This window comes from Bos taurus, chromosome 19 (assembly GCF_002263795.3).
Source record: "Bos taurus isolate L1 Dominette 01449 registration number 42190680 breed Hereford chromosome 19, ARS-UCD2.0, whole genome shotgun sequence".
Classification (NCBI taxonomy): Eukaryota; Metazoa; Chordata; class Mammalia; order Artiodactyla; family Bovidae; genus Bos; species Bos taurus.
Window position 1 is genome coordinate 20,088,409 of NC_037346.1, and position 21,341 is coordinate 20,109,749.

General features: G+C 42.7%; 2 protein-coding genes across 4 annotated transcripts in view; one reads left to right on the forward strand and one right to left on the reverse strand.

Annotated features, from left to right (window-relative positions):
- Positions 1-2,681: 2,681 nt before the first annotated feature.
- SDF2 (stromal cell derived factor 2) lies at positions 2,682-9,787 on the reverse strand. The gene is given in 3 exon segments (NM_001034321.1): positions 2,682-3,001; positions 5,547-5,743; positions 9,607-9,787. Coding segments are annotated over 3 exon segments (636 nt in total). The 5' UTR covers positions 9,758-9,787; the 3' UTR covers positions 2,682-2,713.
- Positions 9,788-9,991: 204 nt separating this feature from the next.
- The window catches only part of SUPT6H (SPT6 homolog, histone chaperone and transcription elongation factor), a 31,324-nt gene continuing 19,974 nt past the window's right edge, over positions 9,992-21,341 (forward strand). The window contains exons 1-6 of one of the 3 annotated variants that reach the window (XM_005220111.5): positions 9,992-10,223; positions 18,741-18,882; positions 19,676-19,834; positions 19,930-20,006; positions 20,335-20,527; positions 20,749-20,833. In XM_005220111.5, the coding sequence (XP_005220168.1) occupies positions 18,774-18,882; positions 19,676-19,834; positions 19,930-20,006; positions 20,335-20,527; positions 20,749-20,833 (623 nt within the window). In that variant the 5' untranslated portion in view covers positions 9,992-10,223; positions 18,741-18,773. Of the gene's footprint in view, positions 10,224-18,740; positions 18,883-19,675; positions 19,835-19,929; positions 20,007-20,334; positions 20,528-20,748; positions 20,834-21,341 lie in introns of those variants that run through there. The other 2 variants (XM_010815840.4, NM_001193126.1) reach the window with 2 other exon arrangements.

Here is a 21,341-nt window from a genome sequence, read left to right on the forward strand (position 1 = left end):
GCGGGGCCGACTGGCTGCTTGCGCGAAGTGAAGGCGTGGCTCCAGAAGGAGAGCGCAGGGTAGCGGCCTACGACTGACATACAAGCCCCGCCCCCGGGCGCACCGTTCTGAACCCGGAAAAGCGGAGCCGGGGGTTTGCCACCGGCCCGCGGCCCTCCTCGCTGGCTGGCAGTGGCCTTCGCTGGGTAGTTTCGGCCGCAGAGAGTTCCACTTTCAAAGCAGTTTCCCGGAGTAGTTTGTAGTCTGCTTGGCTACTTAGGGCTCGGACTGAGGCTACCGCGGAAGTTATACTTCCGAGTCACACAAACTAGTTATCTTAACTCATTCTTGTCTGAACATCAATAAGGAGGAAACCAAGAATTAAAAGGCCTCAAAAATCCCACCTCATTCCATCCACAAAGGAATGAGTTGCACCATTCTGGACTCTTCACTGCAGTTTTCAGTTACTACTGAGAATAGCACCATTTAGGCACTGGGCTAGGAGGGGTATATTACTGAAGTAGAGAATATTGTTCTTGCACTTCAGCAACAATTTACATGGGGAGCAAGCATAATTACATGAAATAGATAATTCAGAGTCAACTTTATTTTGCCTGTTTCCTTCTCTGTAAAATGAAGGCACTGGACAGTTTCTGTCCAACACTAGTACAGTGATGTCAACACAAGCTTAAATTTAGCTTTAGCTTCTTTGACATACTTACTTCAAAATAAGTACTTCATATCCCTTTGTTCTGACATCCTAACCTCCTAAACATCTTCCAGGCTTTCTCTTGGAGACTTTTTTCACTCCTACAGATAAAGCACCATTTCAGCTTTCACCTAGGTTACCCAGAGTTGATTTTACCCCTCCAACTGGTTTCCTTTCACATCTAGTCAGTCCTCTTATCGGTCATTTCACATCTCCCCAAGGCTCCGGCACTTTTTTTTTTTTTCTAAGTTCATACTTATCTCCAGTGCTAAAGGTCCTCCATCCACCTTGTAACCTGCAGCCCCAAGGTATAATCTTTCTTTCCTGACTTTCAGGAAGGGCCCAACAACTGAGTAAAAACACTGACCAAGCCACGGAGAAGTGGTTACAACACAACTCCCTGCTGCTGCTGCTACTGGAGTGGGGTGCCATCACCTTCTCCTCAACTCCCTACTCTTACATTATGAAGAGTTACTCTTTACTCAACTGTTTCCTATCACTTCCTTTCTCCCCAGACTGTTACCACTCTACTCCCAACCATCTCAGTAGCATGAAATGTTGATATTGTCTACTTTTTTTTGGAGAGATTTCAAGCAAGCAATGCAACTAAAATGGAGAAAGAGGAGAGAAGGCAGAGATGGAGTTCCTCAAGTAGTTCCTGGCCTCAGCTTACTGAGACAAGTCCTTGTAAGAGATCAATCCTTTTATTGTTATGGGCTACATCTGGCACAGACCTGATATCCCCAAATGTTCAACATTAACTCCCTAAAGCTAGTAAGGAAAAAAAATCAAGGTTTCTAAAAATAAAAAGGTCCTGCTAAGTCATGAAATTCCAACAGATGGCAGTCACTTCTGTTTATCACTAACATCCTTGAAGGACAGAGGAGCAAACCTCCTGGATCTACCCAGCAGAGAAAAGAAGTGAGGTAAACAGAGGACAAAAGCTTTCTAACCCCTTTTCAAAGAGAGATATTTATATTTGTCCAAAAAGTATAGTTATCTCCCAAGAGCTAAATACGGTTGTACTGCAGTAAAAAGAACATATGGCAGACACAGCTGGATTCCTGTATTCAAATTACTTACTAGCTTTAAGAATTCAGGTAATAACTCAACTATTCTGTTCTGCATTGGTAAAATTGTAGTTATCTACCTGGTAATGTATTTGTGAGGATTAAATGAGGTGAGATCTATAATATGGTGCCTAGTATTTAGCAAACAGTAAATAAATGTTGATTCCACTTTCTACCTCTACCCCTTTTGCTCAAGTGCAGTAACATATCCAAAGTAAAACATCTTTCTGGCTATTTATTAAGGGTCTTTAGCAATAGTTAGTCAAAAATCTAATAAAGATGAGGTGCTGAGGGAAAAGAGAAAGTAAAGACAGAAAAAGCAGGATGCAAGTAAGGCTCTCAAAAGGGTCCACACCATACATGTATATGCATGGCTGAGTCCCTCCGCTGTGCACCTGAAACTATCACAACACTGTTAACTGGCTATACACCAATACAAAATAAAGTTTTTTAAAAAACGAGGATCTACATCAAAGGTTCCCATCATCTCAAAACTTAGCAATGACTTTTAGGACTCAAGGATTAATCAGATTATGAAATAGCACACCTTATAAATGACAACACAGTGACTAACAATGAAATTCTTTTATCGTTTTAAAGAAAGTGGAAGAAAAAACACACACATTAATAATCCATGATGCCAAATTTCTGAGGAATAAAAATTTCCTAGCTAGGAGGGATGCCTCCTTCAGTTTTTGTCCTATTAATAAAAAGCTTCTGCTCCTTCACCAACAAGTCTTGTACTCAGAAAGAGCTGACCCAAGTCTGGGAGAAACACCCACTCAAGTGTGAAGGGCTGAAGCTTCCAAACACAGCCATGGTTTCCTGTCATGCATCTTCATCTCAGTGGGGACACGGTCACTGCCCAGGGAACCTGTGGCAGGGACCCAAAGGGCGAAAGAGCAGCAGACGTCTAGGAACACTGTGTGGTGACGCTGGCTCGCAGCCTCCAGACTCAGAGCTCTGTGTGGTGGCCTTCTGCCTTCAGCAGCTCACTGGGCTTCATGAAGATGCCTTCCATGGCTTTCCAGTAGTTGTTCTGGCTTGGCTGGGCCATGCCATGCACCTCTTTTTGCCCACTGATGGGTCGACCATATTGTTCTCCTGTGACAGACAGCAGAACCTCAGTGGAAGAATGCTTGAACCGCACCTCACCGTCCCTCACCCAGTAGGGCCCATTACAGAGCACTGTCCAGTCATCCAGATAATCGCCTTCACCTTCCTCACCAAAAGCACTCACTTCCTGGAAGACACAGATAGGTAGCAATATTAGTATAGCTGACACACAGGCTTGAAAAGGGGAGGGAGGCAATGGAAAGAAAACGAGGCTATCCAAGAGTGAAAAATAAAAGGCTCTCCAGTGTTGTTTAAAAATAAATTACTTTGCAAATAATCTTCTACTTGCCTTATATTTTCTATTATAGTCTGAAAACACTTTACTTCTTATTATTTGACTTTAAATATTCCTACCTCATTCCCTTAACTAGACATTAAGTGACCTGATGAGAAACACAAGTTAGAAATGGGATGGGCTCTGGAGACAGGCAAACCTTGAATGTCAGCTTTGTCCCTTCCTGTGTAACTCCTTTGCGCTTTCATTTCCTCCTCTATAAAGTGATGATGATAACACCTTACAAAATAATTGTGAGAATTAAATAATAAATATTAATTGAGCAAAGTATAGCAAAGTCTGTCTTCCACTTGTATTCTAATCCCATTCCCCATAAGGTCAAAAATTCAGAGTTTCTATAACAATTTTAAAAGTTGCTGATATTTCAGATATATATAATTTTTTTAATTGAAGTATAATTGACCTACAACACTATGTTACTTCCAGGTATACAACATACTGACTCAATATTTCTAGACATTACAAAATGATCACTACCAAACACATGTAACTTAAATATACACTTACAGCTATAAAATTTTAGAAGATAAACTCAGTCAATTGGAAATAAAGACTAAAGGCAAAAGAAACTACATGTAATTAATAATCTCAATTGGAAATAAAGACTAAAGGCAAAAGAAACTACATGTAATTAATAATCCTACTACTATACTTGTATACTGGAACTGAATAAGTAAGTAAATGGATGACAGTGTTGGGAGCCAGGTGTCTCACTGTTAAGAGTAGGAATTTACAAATAAGCAGAGAGGAGCTAAAATGATCTATGTGGCAATGGATTAGAGTTGGAGATATCAGTAAGAACTCAAGTTTAACTTACAGATACAGACAATTACATGTATGATCACTTATAGACATGTACATATACACACACAGGCATGTTATTTCTTTGCTCTGGCAGGTGAGAGGATCTCAAAGAAACAAAACCCCAGTAGTAGTGAGTTCATGCAAAGTCTAGATCTTGGTTTCTAAGAATACTCTTCTCCAATAAACGGAAGCAGGACTCCGTAGGGAAATAGCTGAATCTAGGACTGGGGAAAGAAATAGACAAGATAAGCCTGTAGTAATTTAGTGCCATAAAGTAAGGGAGTGCTAAAAACACAGCCACACACAAACACAATGATGGGAGCATGTCAAATGGATACAGGAGGCAACTGAAAGAGCTCCCAACAGCCAAAGTTGGAATAATGTGAGCAACATAATAGAGACAGTGGTATTGGATAATAATTCAAAGTACATATAAAAAATAATCCAGGAATCCATATCAAGAAGTCCATATTGGTATAAATAAATGATTGAATAAATACAGAAAAAAACAAATCTCTCATGCAGAAGAATTCCAAATAAATTATGTAGCTATCCCACCCTAGAGGAGGAGGAGCTAACTCCTCACTCAAGTAAGGGCTGTGCACAGTGACATAAGAGTCAAGAGTTCTTCGTCCCAAGAGTACAGTATGCAAAGGCAAAAGATGACAAGAATAACTTTACCAGACAAACCTGAAAAATGCTACTTCAGCCAGTTCATCAATATCAGCAATCGTAAGATACTATGTACCCTTGAGATAGGAGATGAAAATGGTACTTTACCTCTGTAGTCTACCTCCCCAAAACCTTTATAAATCTGGTCTAATCGTAAGAAAAAGATCAGACAAATTCCAACAGAGGAGCATCCTATCGTATACCTGATTGGCACTTCTCAAAACTGTCAAGGTCGACAAAAACAAGGAGGATCTAAGAAACTGTCACAGCCAAGAGTAGCCTAAGGAGACAACTAAATGTAATGTGGATGGGATCCTGGAACAGAAAAAGAACATTAGGTAAAAACTAAGGAAATCAGAAGGAGCTATAGACTTTAGCTGACAACAATGTATCAGCACTGTTTTATTAACTGTAACAAATTTGCCATACTAATGTTAAAAATGTTAACAGGGAAAACTATGTACAGAGTGGAGGTGAGAAGAAAGCACTCATTAGGGGATCCACATACTCAGAAGTTCAAGGCTTTAAAAAAAGGGCGGGGGGGGGGGGCACAATTCCTAATTCATTCTCCTAATGTGGTTAGTTGGCATCATTAGAAAATAATAATACTTTTTATTGCAAGTTTGGAAAACATTGGGTTTCTTTATTGCCAGATTTACCAGGATAACTTATGATACACTAACATATACCTAGCCTCTCTTTCTGCCTCATCTCTTGATCTAGATGTAATCTCTATTTTGACCAGAAACAATTTCCTTCTCCTTATAAGACAGGCAATTCTTCAGGTCTGCACAGAAGAGATTTATACCTGGAAGAGAAAGGGCTAAGAACCAAGATATCAAACGACTCAACTGCGTAAATGCTCTGTTGAGCAGCAGTGACCCATAGAACGCCACCTCACCTGGTTTCCAGAAAGAGGTGAGGTGAAGTGGTGACTATGGAGGTTTCGGCCAGTGTTGACGTGTGTCAGCCGGATAGGCTGACCACATCTGATGGGAGTTCCCCTCTCACACACTGTGGCTGTCTTCCCTCGTATCCTCCAGTAACTGTTGCTGTCATCCACAGAGGTTACACCTGTCACCGACTGCTGCCCACTACCTGTAGTCAAAAAAAAATTTATATCTATAAAGGACCAGTCAGAATGGCCATCATCAAAAAAATCTACAAACAATATATGCCAGAGAAGATGCAGAGAAAAGGGAATCCTCTTGCACTGTTGATGGGAACATAAATTGATACAGCCACTATGGAAGACAGTATGGAGATTTCTTAAAAAACTAGGAATAAAACTATCACATGACCCAACAATCCCACTACTGGGCATATAGCCTGAGAAAACTGTAACTGAAAAGGATACATGTACCACAATTTTCATTGCAGCACTATTTACAATAGATAGGACAGGGAAGGAACCTAGATGTTCACTGACCCATGAATGGATAAAGAAGCTGTGGTACATACATACAATGAAATATTACTCAGTCATAAAAAGGAACACATTTGAGTCAGTACTAATGAAGGAGATGAACCTAGAACCTATTACACAGAGTAAAATCAGAAACAGAAAAACAAGCACCATGTACTGATGCATACATATGGAATCCAGAAAGATGGTGCTGAAAATCTATTTGCAGGGCAGCAACAGAGACACAGACATAGACAATGGACTTCTGGGCCCGGAGCCGGGCAGCAGGGCGTGGCTGGAGGGAGGGAAGGAGAGGGTGGGATGAACGGACAGAGTAGCGTGGGAAAATGTACCATATGTAAAATGGATAGCCAGTGGGAATTTGCTCTGTGACTTGGGGAATTTAAACTGGGGCTCTGTGTCAACCTAAAGGAGTGGGATGTGGCGAGTGGTAGGAGGAAGGTTCAAGAGGGAGGGGATGTGTATACTTATTACTGATTCATGTTGATGTATGGCAGAAACCAGCACAATACTGTAAAGCAATTACCCTTCAATTAAAAATAACTACATTCAAAAAATTATTAAGTTACAGATTCTTCTCTTCTAACCTTCATCAATAAAGGGTTTTTATATACAAGGAAAAAAAAAAAAAGGAAAAGAGGGTGAGCTCAACCTGACTCCTCTCTTTCCTATGGCTAATAATGTGCCCTGTGTCATTAAAAAGGTTTGGAGGAGTGGGAAGGAAACCCTATGTTTCATAATATTTTTTTCTTCTACGACATTAAAACATGTATGAGAAACACAACATATTTACCTAGTATTAGTTACTATATGATGAACTATATTTGAGTGTACCGTACCAGAATAGTCCAAAAATTTGCATCAAAGGACACTAAATAAATGAACATATGCAGTTTTCTTGACGCACAGGCAGTGTTTAACCTGTATACAGTAGCCTGGATATCCCCCAGTATATGTCAGTTATCTAATCATATTTTTAATTGTTTGTAACATTATTCAATGTTCACTATATATTACAGTCTACTACCTGCAGTCAAAAAATCCAATATTTTTATTACAATCCAAAATTTTTTTATCCTATTTCACAATGAAAATGAGACCAGTTTTTGCTCTCAACTTTAATCCAACAAGCCATTACAGTTATCCAGTTCCTTTAAGTAAAGTATGAACATGTTACAAAAGTATTCTTGAGTCATTTAAATTTGGTTCATGATTACAGAAGGTGTGACTTTGCAGGTTAAAAGGTTATCTTACCTCTAAAAAGGTTAAATATATACCTACAGACTTGAAAAAAGAGGGATTATACAAGTAATAATTGCTAACTAGCTAACCTGTATTTGAGCACTTACTAGGTGTCAGATACCAACTCAAGCCTTTTACTTGAATATTCTTATCTGATACACTCGTCTATTCTCTGGGATACGTTTTACTATCATTGCCCCCATTTTATACTGGAGTGTTAAAAAAGATGAATGATATGTCCAAGATTACACAATCCCAAGAGACAGTGCAGGGTTTGAACCTAGGTGGCCGACTCTACAACTCTTAACCACTTGACCACTTGGCTTCCCACAAAGCTTTATTTACTGTCAAGCTCTCCCAAATAGCCCACTCATATAAACTCCAGAGCCATTCTCTTCCCTAGGCCTCATTCAGTACTCAATTCTATGAAGGTACTACATATTTCCCAGACGCTCTCCTCAGTCATTATTGCCTGTTCCTCCTAGCTTTCCCTTCAGTCCCCTAGGCCTGTCAGACAATAACCTTTCAATGACACTTTCCGTTTACCACTTAACATACAGTGCTGTACCATAGTCCACAGTTACCTGGATGAATGTTTATGACTAAACTACCACTTTCTCTCTTGTTTCTTCTACTCAACCCAATGATTCTGTACATTTTTTTTAAGGGTAAACCAACTCTCCCTCCTGAATTCCGGTTACTGCCGTAACAGTTCTCTTGGTCCTCACTGCTAGCTTCACTAAATCGCAGTCCTCACTTTCTGTCTCTTACTTTTTCACTTTCTGTTCAACCCTCCACTTCCTCTCCCATTCTTAAACTTAGGGATTACCCAGAGTTCCATCCCTGGCCTTAGACAGTCTTAAATAATGGTTGGGGATCAGGACAAAAGCATTTACATGTGCTTCAGTGAGCTTTTCAAATTGACACCAGATTGCAAACCACAGTTCATCCTGGGCAATTTTATTTACTCTTCCCACATCTTCAGTCACCACTGAGACAATGATGTTGTACTTAACTCTCTACCTCAGGCTCAGCACAAATCTCTCTTCTGAGCTCCAGACTTGAACCTGGTTCTCAAATCTGGCTACCCATCAGGAGCATGTGAAGAGCTTTCTAAACCTATAGATTCCTACTGGCAGGCCTCTCTCCACCCACATTCTGACTCGATTTAGTAGATCCAAAGTAGGAAACCACATCAAATTAAAATACAATAAACCTGACATATAGTAGGTATTCACTTAATAATCACTAAGATTATTAAGACATCCCAACAATGACAATTCAGTTCCTCTTCTAGTCTAACTGGTCAGACAGGTTTTGGGTATCATGAACTACAGACCCATCCCCATCTTAGACCTATATCCGTCTAAGAGAACTCTTTCCTCTCTTAGCTAATAGCATCATCAGTTATCGAAGACAGAAATCTAGCAGTCATCTCACACACCTCTCACATCTCACTAGCTGAACCTCTTTCTCTCCTTTCTGTTTTTGTTTTCCTGTAACGTGCTGACTGGCACACTACTGTATTTCCTGTACCTAGAACAACCTTAGGCACATAGTAGTTGCTCACTAAATCTACATTGAATGACTGAACCCACAAATAACTGCTAACTTACAGATGAACCCACAAGCTAAGCATTTTAATTTCATACATTAAAAAGCCCTCTAAACAGTTTCCTCTTCAATTCCAGTTGAGTCCTTTAGTTTTTCTTTACAAGAAGGGCAAGGTTTGAGTGAAAAGAGGCCAAAGGAAGAGTTGAAGAGCAAGTGTAAGATGGAAAAGAGCTAAACAGAGGGTTATAGTCTTTAAAGACTGAGGTCTTCGAAGACTTCGGCAATGTAACAGCACTTACTGTACTTTTCTATATGTCTGTCCCTCCTGCCCTGAGTACTGCCAGCCTGCAGTAGCTGAAAGCAGGTTTTGAACCTGGACAGATTTGGATCGAACCCCGTCACTGTCATTCACTAGTTGCCAACACCTTGAGCATGCGATTTATTTGAGTGTTTCCTCATCTGTAAAATGAGGATAATAATAGTCTATACCCCGTAGTAACGTTGTAGTCTTTAAAAGTAATTATGTAACATGCCTGGCACGAAGCGCACCAGATAGAAACTAGGATTACGATTAAGATGCCTAAGGACCACTGAATTTTCGGACTCGGCCTCCAGACCTCAAGAAGCTCCCTGGGTTCCTCTAACCTTCCGAGACCACACCCCTCAGAGTTTCTCCAGGCTCCGCCCCCTCCGGAGCCTACCAGGCCTTCCCAGCCCACCCGAACCCCGATGGCCGTACCTGATCCGTAGCGCACGTCGTGTGAGTGCAGTCGCACGTTGTGGCGCGTATTGAGCAGCTTCACCACAGAACCGCACGTAACGACAGCCAGATTGGACGATCCCACAGCACTCCACAAGCCCCCGAACAACAGCAGCGACACCACAGCCATCCTGGCTGTAGCGCGGAGCCCCTAATCTCCGAAGAAACTCCGCCCCTGCCCGGAAGCGGAAGCTGCAAGCGGAACCACAGAGAAGAGAAAAGGAAGAAGCCCTAGCCTGGTCTTTATGGTTCTTTGCTAGAGCGGCCTAAGGGACAAGCTAGGCCTGGTTTCTTCCGACCCGCTTAGTTGTTTCCGGAGCCCTGTAACAACTGCTTTCCTGAACCGCTTCGGCCAGATAACCCCCTCCTCTGACGAACCCAAAAATGCCGAGTGGGAGAAGAGAGCACGAACTGGCCCGCCCACTCCCAGTGACAGGGCGCCGGAAGTGACGTAGCACGTTGACGCAGCAGCGGCGGCGGTGGCGGCGGAGGGGCCGTGCGGTGGGTCCGTACTATCCTTTCCCAGTCTCGGTTCCACGACTCCATTTTCCTCGGTGGGGGCTTAGAGCACCAGAGAAGCGGCGGACCTCAGGCAGGTAAAGTTTGGACCGGAAAGCGTGTCCCTCGAATGAGTCAGGTAGGGAGCCAGGCTCCTAGGGCCTGGTCCCGTAAGGGACGAGGCACTGGGGAGCCGTATACGGGAAGAAGGGGGGCCTCCGGCCTTCCCGACTCTGTAAGGGAGAACGAAGAGGAAAGCGGGGTAGTTGCTCAGAGTCTCAAGGTTCTTCCCAACCCTGTGCCACCCAGAACCCATGAGTTGGGTGGCCTGTTGTGTCAACAGACTTCCTGGGATGCCGTCCTTCTCTCGCAGCTTCTGAAAACTGGGCCACGCGATAGGGTTGGGAATGGAAGGGACCTGGGGCTTCCAAGTCAGGATCAGCTGATCGAATTGTTTGTCCTGGGGACGTGAAACCTACGGAGCTTTGAGCAACTCGGTCATCGGGCTAGAAGGCGATGCCAAATTCCGTCTTTTTTCATGTTGTTGAATAATATAGTTAGAACTTTTTGTAGATGGCTACATTCCCTGTGGCTCAGCGATAAAGGATCCGCCAGCATTGCAGGAGGCACAGGAGATGCGGGTTCGTTCCCTGGGTCAGGAAGACCCCCTTGGAGGAGGAAATGGCAACTCACTCCAGTATTCTTGCCGAAAATCCCAGGGACAGAAGAGCCTGGCAGGCTACAGGCCATGAGGTCGCAAAGAGTTAGACACAACTAAGGAACTTGACACACAGGCACACACATCTATCCATCCATCAAACGCTTACCACACACATCAGATTGGGCTATTAAGTCAGAAGTTTATTTTCTTCCAGTTTCTGCTTTCTCTTCAAGGACTCCCTTGAACCAGCCGAAGCAGTTCATTTCCCTTGTTCGTTGCAAGTACTGATGCTTATTTTTCTGTTATCTATCCAGAAATACTTCTGTAGAAATTCACTGTAATATCAGAAGTAGCAAGGGAGTATTAAGTTACACTGCTGCTATTAATGAACATGAAGAGTGTAAAGATTTTGAATTTAATTTCTTTGGAGGAAAAAAGTTCAGTTTGACCTTTTTAAGTTCAACTGTTATCTGAAAATTGCTGATTTTTGTCTTCTGTGTATTGATGACAAAAGTATGATTGTTCCCCCATCAGTTGTGAATTTAGAGCTCTTTTATATGACTTGCCCTCCAGCCAGTAGAAGTCTGAAACATTTGAAAGCTAATTTAGTTGGTTTGGGTGGCTGCTAGATCAGATCAGCATGGTATTGCTACCATGATTTAAAGAGGTTTAAATCTCATTCAGGGACTAATCACACCAGGAAGTGGTAGTCACATTTTGCAGTTGAATTTCCTTCAGAGTTTGATGCTGGGTTTTCTGCATGCTTCCTTCAGATGATCCAGTCCTGTGGCTTTAAGTACCATCTGAAAGCAGGCCTCTCCCAAGTTTAATCTCTAGCCCTGCCTTCTCTCCTCTGTGTTTAAGAATCACACAAGATACCTGTTTAACAGCTCCATTTAAAAGTCTCTTAAACATCCCAAACCTGGCATAAAAAAAAGAAAGTTGTTTTTTTTTTCCATCATTCCAAACCTGCTCTTCCCTACCTTACTGAGTGGTACATGATGAGAGTACCAAAGCCAGACCTCTTTCTAACTAACGACTTAGGTCTTTCATTAAGTCTTGTCACTTCTACCTTCAAAATGTATTTCAAATCTCTCTTCTCCGTTTCCTCCCTGTTCCAAGCCACCATCATCTTTTGCCCAACTCCCACGATAGTATCTTCAGTTTCCTCTGCTTCCACCTAGAACCTCTCCCAGTCCATGGCAGGATCAGATCAGATCATGTCATTTCCCTTTCCAGTGGTTCTCTGTAGCCTTCACAGCCCAGCTTGAGCAGGTCCCTTCTCCCTCTCACATTCTTCTGCCTTCACCATTCTTTGGTCACATGACCTTGGGATATGGCCTGCTGTGTTCCAAGTTCTTGCCCACCTTTTCTGCCAGAAACCGCTTCTGGCTCTGCATACCGCAGCCTACCCGTGCTTCATGTCTCAATCTAAACTAAGTCTCTCAGAGGGGAGGGTGTTTATTTCCTTCCTATCATTTATAGCCAGCTTTATTTTGTTTGTGGTCTGTCTCCTGGACTAGAATATAGTTATCCTAGGGGCAGGAATTTTTTGCCTTGTATGTGCCTGGCATGTAGTAGGCACTCATTAAATAAGTGCTTACTGAAGTAGCAAGTAAACTACTAAGTCAGTTCTTGGTTTAAAATCCTGTAGGACTGTCCCAGCACCTTTCAGTTAGAATCCAAAATCCTTAAGAAGATCCTTGTGACCTCACCTCTGACTCATGGACTCTCTCCAGTCAAACCAGCCCTCACTGTTCCCACCTCAGCATATTCTGAGCCTTGTGCCGGAGCTCTTTTCTCCAACAGTGCCGCTCCTTGAACCACCTCCAAAGAAGCCAGCTCTTCTAGTTAGTTAATTCCCTTTTCCTTTAAAAAAAAAAAAAAAAGTCAAGCCACTTGCTCAAAATCAGGTTAGAATCCTCTATTACAGGTTCCCATGGTACCTTTGCCATCATTTCTTTAAAGACCTTCTTTAAAGACTTTCCATACTTGTAGATCAGGGGTTACCAAACTAAGGCTCTAAAATAAATGGGCCAAATTAGGCCGCTCCCATTCATTTACATACTGTGGCTGCTCTTGTACTGCAAGGGCAGATCTACCCCTTGGTATTAGAACAGGAACTATGTGCTCCCAACACCCTCTCCATGTTGCACAGGATTCAGTAACTGTTGCAGGGATTCTGAATCTGGTTACATATTGTTGTTTCTGCTCCTCTTTTATTTTTTCCTTATCTCCAAAGGAAACACAGAAAGAAAAAAATAAATTAATTATTATGTTTTAACCATTATTAACAATAGTGGCATTGAAAAGATTCTAAGAGGGTTATTTCTTATAAATAATGGTGTGCATGTTAAAATGATTACAGGTAAAATTCTAATGATGTGATTAAGATTTTCCATAACATAGTTCTGAATCCCAAATTTAATAAAAGAACTTGTTTTAAATGGATTCTGAATACTTTTGTCTATTAAGCTCTTAGGTTTTTGGATTCCAAATTGGGTAGTCATTTGTGAGCATCATTGGAATAGTCCTAGGCTCTTGCTCATCAAATGCAGAGTGTCTTATAGTTTAAACGCCACACCAGACTTCTGAGGCTATTCTTCAGACCACTGGGCCCTTTCAAACCTTTTGCTCATAAGGTTTTGCTCATGCTGCCTTTTTCTGACTATCTTCTTACCTCCTCTCAACTCAACTCAGTTCAGTTCAGTCGCTCAGACGTGTCCGACTCTTTGCGACCCCATGAATCGCAGCACACAGGCCTCTCTGTCCATCACCAACTCCCGGAGTTCACTCAGACTCACATGCATCGAGTCAGTGATGCCATCCAGCCATCTCATCCTCTGTTGTCCCCTTCTCCTCCTGCCCCCAATCCCTCCCAGCATCAGACTCTTTTCCAATGAGTCAACTCTTCGAATGAAGTGGCCAAAGTACTGGAGTTTCAGCTTTAGCATCATTCCTTCCAAAGAAATCCCAGGGCTGATCTCCTTCAGAATGGACTGGTTGGATCTCCTTGCAGTCCAAGGGACTCCCAAGAGTCTTCTCCAACACCACAGTTCAAAAGCATCAATTCTTCGGCGCTCAGCCTTCTTCACAGTCCAACTCTCACATCCATACATGACCACAGGAAAAACCATAGCCTTGACTAGACGAACCTTTGTTGGCAAAGTAATGTCTCTGCTTTTGAATATGCTATCTAGGTTGGTCATAACTGTCCTTCCAAGGAGTAAGCGTCTTTTAATTTCATGGCTGCAGTCACCATCTGCAGTGATTTTGGAGCCCAGAAAAATAAAGTCTGACACTGTTTCTACTCTTTCCCCATCTATTTCCCATCTATTTCCCTCTCAACTCAGGCATCACCTTTTGTGAGGCGTTCTCTGACGACCTCTGTCTTCATATTGCTTTCATAGTTCTCGTATGTAAGTGCCGTAAAACATTTATTATGCTTTGTCATAACTTCATTTACAAGTTTTTTTGTGAGGTGAATGTGAACACGAGGGTCAAAAGTATATTTTACTTATGTTTATATACTCAAGTCCCAGCACAGAGCTGTACCGTAAAAAAACAAAACTGTAAATGTTAATTGAAGCTGCCAGTGGAGGGAATTAACAGACATCTTTTTGATCTGGTCTCCTTTTAATTGCCTCCCTCACCGTCTTGTTCAAAGGGAGGGACTGCAGAGGGCCTCCCCTGTGGCAATCTGATCCCAGCTCCATTCCTCTTCCAGAGAATGTCATGGTAACCGACAGCATCTCCCTTTGAGCCACATCTTCTACTGCAACTGTGCTTCCGCCTAGAGAAATCTCCTTTCACTACCCCACTGCCCTTCTGGATCTGTTTCAGGAGCGAATTTAAGTTTAGAGTCTGAATATGGGAAAAATTCAAGAGCCTGAGTACTAAATACAAAATCCAAACAACCTCAGAGTCTTCTCAGATGTCATGTATTAATGATAATCATAGACTAACGAGCGGTGGTTTTGTCCTGGAGTGGTTGCTGCTTGCCAGCCTCAGCCTGCAGTGCTGCTGCAGCGCCCTCAGCACATCCTGCTCCCCCAGGTTGCAGCAAATCAAGATTGCTTCTGGCACAGCCTCTTTTAACTGGAGGTCTTGGCAGTGAGCTAGACTGGGGGCCTTCCCCAGCTGTATAGCACAGCACGTACTTCATTGCTAACCTAGGGGATGGGAGGAAAGCTGTGCACAGCACAGCACCAGCTGCCCCCAGAACAGAAGAAAGCCGTTGCTTTCATTAGGTAAACTGACTTTCTCTCTGCTAAGTAGGCTGTAGGGCATCTGGTCTGGAGGAGCTAGCATCTAGTGTGAAGATGTTGAGGCCTTAGAAGACTGAATTTGTGGGTCTGATAGCCTAATTAAAGCAAGCAGTGTGTGGGGGCTGCTGTACCCAAATCTGTTTTTAATGACTCAGCTTAGGGCTGAGGGGGAGCCATATTAAAATTAGAGCACCACATTTAATTGGCAGAAGTTTTAGATACTCACTTCTCACTTTTGGCTGTACTCAGGATAATGACCTTAAGGAAACAGATCTTGGGGGGTGGGGGGCATCAATCTAACCAAGGCTCCAATATCACCATCCTGTGGGACTTAAACATGGTTTAATATAGGGGGCTCCCATACTTTTTGATCTCAAGACCCCTTTATACTCTTGAAGGTAATATAAGATTACAAAGACATTTTGTTTATGTGAGTTACATCTATGGATGTTTATGAGATTTATATGTATAGGTGTTTACCAGATTAGAAGTTAAAACTAATAGATAAATGTGAATTGATTTTAACCTAATAATAAGCCTGTTTGCAATATACAAGTATATCAAATCAACACATTATGCACCTAACTTTATACAGCATTATGTGTCAATTATAGTTGACCCGTGGACAACAGGGACCTGAGTTGCTGACACACACCCCCCACACACACAATGTGCATACTGCTATCTCTGCCTCAAAAACAAAGGAATTGATGAATGCCTCACCCAAGGGCAGGAAGCTGAAACATTTTGAATGGAATCGAAACTCAAACCTGGGTTCTTTTGATTCCATGTATTGTGATCTCTAACAGAACATAAACTTTCTCCCACACTTAATTTTAAGATATGTACAATGAAAATACAGATACTACTGTGTTTACTGGGGGGAAAAAAATCCACATACAAGTGAACCCATGCAGTTCAAACCCATGTTCAAGGGCAAATTGTTTATCAGTAAAACAGAAAATAAGCCTGCTCTGCATTGTAACATTTTATGGAAAACAAGTATAATCTTCAAAACAAAATAAAATTTAAGAAGAGTAGCATTATTTTTGTTTGGGGGTTTGTGAGGTGGTTGTTGGGTTTTTTGTTGTTTTTGCAATTTTGGCACGTTTTTTTTTTTATATTTATTTATTTTATTTATTCATCTTGGCTGCCTCGGGTTAGTTGTGGCACATGGGCTTAGTTGCTCTGCAGCACGTGGGATCTTGGTTTCTAGACCAGGAATTGAACCTGCATCCCCTGCATTGCAAGGCAGATTCTTAACCACTGGACCACCAGGGAAGTCCCATTGGCAAATCTTTTTAATGTTTGCTTTAATACAGTGATGTGGATTCTCACACCTGCTTCTGCATTCAGCGCATTGTGATATTACATGTCGTAAAACCTCTGGAAGACTTCACTCTACACATGAAAGAAAAGAGAGGGTGATCCCTGGACCACCTTTGAGAGCTACTGATGTGATAGCAAATGTGATAGCAACAACTGTTTCTTTGGAGTCAGACAGACCTTAACTCAACTCTCAGGTCTTACCGTTGAAAGTAGTATCACGTTGAACAAGTGACTTCATCTCTGAGTATATTTTTTCCTCTGTTGAAAGGACAGAGAAATGTTCTATAATCCACAGGACAGTGTTGGCCTTAATAGTTTATTTATTAAATGTCTGGAACTTGTTAGGTGTGCAGTAGATTAGGGAAGGCCTACGTTTGTTTATTTATTTTTGGCTGTGCTGGGTCTGTGTCGCCGCGCGTGGGGGCCGCTCTCTGTTGCGGTGTGTGGGCTTCTCGTTGTGGTGGCTTCTCCTGTTACAGAGCAGGGGTCTAGGACATGGGGCTTCAGTAGTTGCAGCATGTAGACCTAGTTGCCCCGCAGCATGTGGAATCTTCCCTGCCCAGGGCTCGAACTTGTGTCCCTTGCATTGGCAGGCAGATTCTTAACCGCTGGACCACCAGGGAAGTCCCTTTATGGTCCTTTTTGGCTCTCTACTAGAAGTCAACTTCTTGGGAACATTGAATCCTATTTCTCTTCAAATTCCCAGCTCCTAGCAGAGTGTTTCTACTTGGTAGACGTTCAGTACAGTTTAAAAAGAATGGCATCTGAAACTTCAGTCTAAAATTGAACATAAGACCGTTCTCATTGATTCTCCCTTTCCACCACAACTTGTACCTTCAGTTTTGTTTTCTTGAGTTCAGTTCATCTTTACTTGGTTATGGTATCAGTTGATATCAGTAAGGGTAATTTTCAGGAGAATTAGAGCCATAGCACTTAAGGCTCCTTCTAGAGCTTAGACCACTTGAGATAGCCATTAGCCACCGTCCTCCCTCTCCAGGCCCACTGCCATCTTTAATTGGGAAGACATGAATTAGTAATCTATTTAGCAGATACTTAGCAGTTTCTGTTCTGTATAGAGCACCTAGTGGGATACAGCTTATCTACTACAGAATAAAAATGCGGTGTAATGCCTCTTACATTGCTGTTTATGTTTTTGTGATTTTTTTTTTTTAGTCCTTTAATTGGATATTGTCTCTGACTTGCAGAAGCTTGTAGTCTAAGTGGAAAAAATGGACATAGACAGTGGACCATAATTCAGGACAGCATGAGGAGTGGTGCTGAGTGGAAGAGCAGCCAGCTTCAGGATTCCAGAATGGAATTTTGATGCTCTGATTTGTGTGATGTATGCTGCGTTTTAAAGCCCAGGGAACTCCATGTCATGGTTCTGTGGTTCTCCACTGCCATTTCTAGGTTTTTGGGTGCATCTAACATCAGGGAGGTAGAAGAGAAAGTTGAGATTGGTTGGTACTGAATTATAGAATGCTGGAAATTTAGGCCTAGGATCCAATTAACATTTTTTTAAATAGTGAACTAGACTCTTTCCCCTATTATGTCGTATTCGCAACTACCCTGCATGGTAGGTAGTGCTGTTGCCTTTTTTCAAATGAAGACATTGATATTCAAGCACATTCAGTAATATGCTTACCTTTAAGACCTAGTAGACGATGGGACCAGGATTTGATTTCTACTCTTAAGCCCAGCGATGTTTGTATTTAACCGTGTTGCATTTAATTTGTAGGCCGTGGAAGTCTCTTTCAAAGTGTTTTTTGGTTTGTTTGTTTTGCTGGGGAGGTAAATGCTCACAACAGAGTTGTGGTCCTAATGTTTCTGAAGAGGCCCCTTTTCTACCCACATGCTCCCGACCAGTACTCACACAAGTGGACTCAGGTTCATGAAATGATGTTTAATCTGTTGAAAAAGATTTTCTTTTTGACTCTGCCAGTAGCTCAGCTATAGTTCCTATCATTAAGTTGGAATTTAATTATTGTTTGCCAGACTTACGAGTGAGTCATATAATCTCACTACTACTGTATCCCTACCTATGTAATTATTCCTGCATTAATTTCTTTCTTCATCTGCCCATTTCTATCCCAAAATGGTAAGTGAGATAAACCTCTTTGGACAAGCCATGTGGTATTTACAGAGATGTCCAGTATAATTGCTTTTTAAAGGTACACATGAGAGGGGCAGTGGTGAGAGAAATGGATAATAGAAGAGGTGGAGCCATCTTATTCTTACTCGCTCCTCCCAGATGGTAATGATTGGACAGAGCAGTGACACATAGCTGAAGGCTGTTTGTGGAAATGTTTAAGAGTCCTCTCTCTCATTTTTTATCCCCATCTCCCTTTCTTCCCTAGTCTCCTTCAGGCAGGCTGTGAGAAGCTGCAACAATGTCTGATTTTGTGGAAAGCGAGGCTGAGGAGTCTGAGGAAGAGTACAATGATGAAGGCGAGGTGGTGCCCCGGGTCAACAAGAAATTTGTAGAAGAGGAGGATGACGGTGAGGAAGCCCCAGCCTCAAGCTTCTCCCCACTATTGCTAAGCTTTGGATAGTTGGATTCTTGCTGATGAGAGGCTCAGGCTGAGCACAGAAGTTGTCACACATGAGAGGTACCAGCTTGAGTAATTTTCAGTCATTCATAGAAAATATTTACTAATTATCTGTCTGCTGTATGCCAGGCACTGTGCCTAGAACTAGGAATACAAAATAAAGACCTGGCTGTCATGGAGCTTACATTAGTGGGATGGGACAGCCAGTAAACTAAGAAATACACAGGGGATGTTTCTCTTTTAGAGACCTAGCAGTGTTGGTATTTATGCACCCAGTTTCCAATTTTTCTGTTGAAACCCAACCATTAGGATCATTAGCAGAGTAGAACCAACTACTCTAAAGTAGAAAACAACTTTAGAGACAGTAAGGAAAATGGAAGCTTTATCAAAAGCTTTACAGATGAGAGAAGGAATATAGCTACAGAGTTTATAAACTGAGAAGAAACCAAAGTTATTGGTGGCTGTAAAACCCCTAGTCAAGATTTTGACCGTCCAGAGTAATTAGGAAGCTCATCTTGCCGAAAGACAGATAGTGAATGTAGACAAGAGTTTCCTTTCCAGAGGCTACTGCTCTGAGCCAGTGGTCATGTTTTTCGTCTTTGGATTGGATGAGGCAGAAGAGTTAACATGGCATCCAGGTCATCTGGTTCAAAGCAGATAAGAAATAACAGTTAAGCAGGTGGTCCTGCCCCAGCGCCAGCCTGTTTCCCAAACTGCTTGCCTCAAACATGCATGTTTTCCAGATGAGGAGGAGGAGGAGGAGAACCTGGATGATCAGGATGAACAAGGAAACCTGAAAGGCTTTATCAATGATGATGACGATGAAGAGGAAGGGGAGGAGGATGAGGGTAGTGACTCCGGAGATTCGGAAGACGAAGTTAGCCACAAGAAGAGAAAACGCAGTGAGTAGCCCCTCCCCAGATCAAGTGAGGCTGGGGTGGAAGCCAGTGGAGGAGGGGCCTCCCGGTCACAACCAGCAACATTTTGTTTTCTCTAGCATCTTTTGACGACCGCCTGGAGGATGATGATTTTGATCTCATTGAGGAGAATTTGGGTGTCAAAGTCAAAAGAGGAGTAAGTGCCTTTTTTGTCTCTGTCCTTGAGGATGAAGGAAGAAGCCCTTGAAGTTCAGTGGCTCTGGGAGGTGGTGGGAGGCACATCCAGAACCATCTGGGGAACTTCAGCAAGGAGAAAGTGGCTCAGCATCATGGTGCCGTGGAGCCCAGTTCTGGGTGCCTGTCAGAGTTTCAGGAGTGGGCCTTGGGGCATCACTTGATGTGACATTCTTTCCCATTTCCCTCGTCACTGTAACTGTGGTGGGAAAATAGAAGTGAAATTGGAGGGCAGGCATCGTTATGCCAGTTCCCTCAGACCCTGACCAGGCAGACTTTCTACCCCTTAGCAAAAATACCGACGTGTCAAAAAAGTCTCAGATGATGAGGACGACGAGGAGGAGGAATATGGCAAGGAGGAACATGAAAAAGAAGCTATCGCAGAGGAGATCTTTCAGGATGGGGAGGGGGAAGAAGGGCAGGAGGCCGTGGAGGCCCACATGGCTCCTCCAGAAGAGGAAGAGGAAGATGATGAAGAGTCAGGTATGTACCATCAGGTAGGGAAGCCAGTTTGGGGCAGGGGGTTGGGATTTCCTGCCCTGAGGAATGGGACGGGAAATCACTTTTCAGCTACTGGCCTCCAGCATTTGACAGAAAGGAGTTCCTTTCCAAAGGCTCTCTTCTCTTCACTGGCCACTCATATAGTAGGAACTAAAGCCATTCAGTCCTGCCTTTGGGCACTAATCCCTCCCTTCCCTACCTAGACATTGACGACTTTATCGTGGACGATGATGGACAACCTCTGAAAAAACCTAAGTGGCGGAAAAAGCTTCCTGGATACACTGATGCGTGAGTGGAGTCTGGGGCAAGGTGGTCATAAGGGCATCTAAGTGGACCCAGGCAGGAAGGAAGAGGGCAGAGGCCTTGGCCAAAGATAGAACAGTCAGCTCTCAGCCACTTTGCCTCCTGCCTCTGAAAACCTTCACCAGACAGTGACGTCAGACTGCACCTCGAAGCCCTGAAAGCTCTCTCTGCATCCTAGTGCCGGGGCGGGGTGAAGGGGGCGGCACACATCAGCAAAGACCCAGCCTTTCTCTAACATCTGCAGCTGTGCGTTCACTTGTTTATGTATCAGTCTTCTAAGTATAATTTTGTCAGGAAATTCTTTGCTCTGAGAGAATACTCTAACATCTTAGCAAAGGATGGATCCACTGAACATGATATGAACTCATCTGTCCTGTTACTTTTTTTTTTTTTTTAATTTTATTTTTAAACTTGTCCTGTTACTTTTTGATCCTGGTCACGGACATGTGCCAAAGATGGGTTTTCATCTCAGTAAATGAGAGTTTCCCCAGAA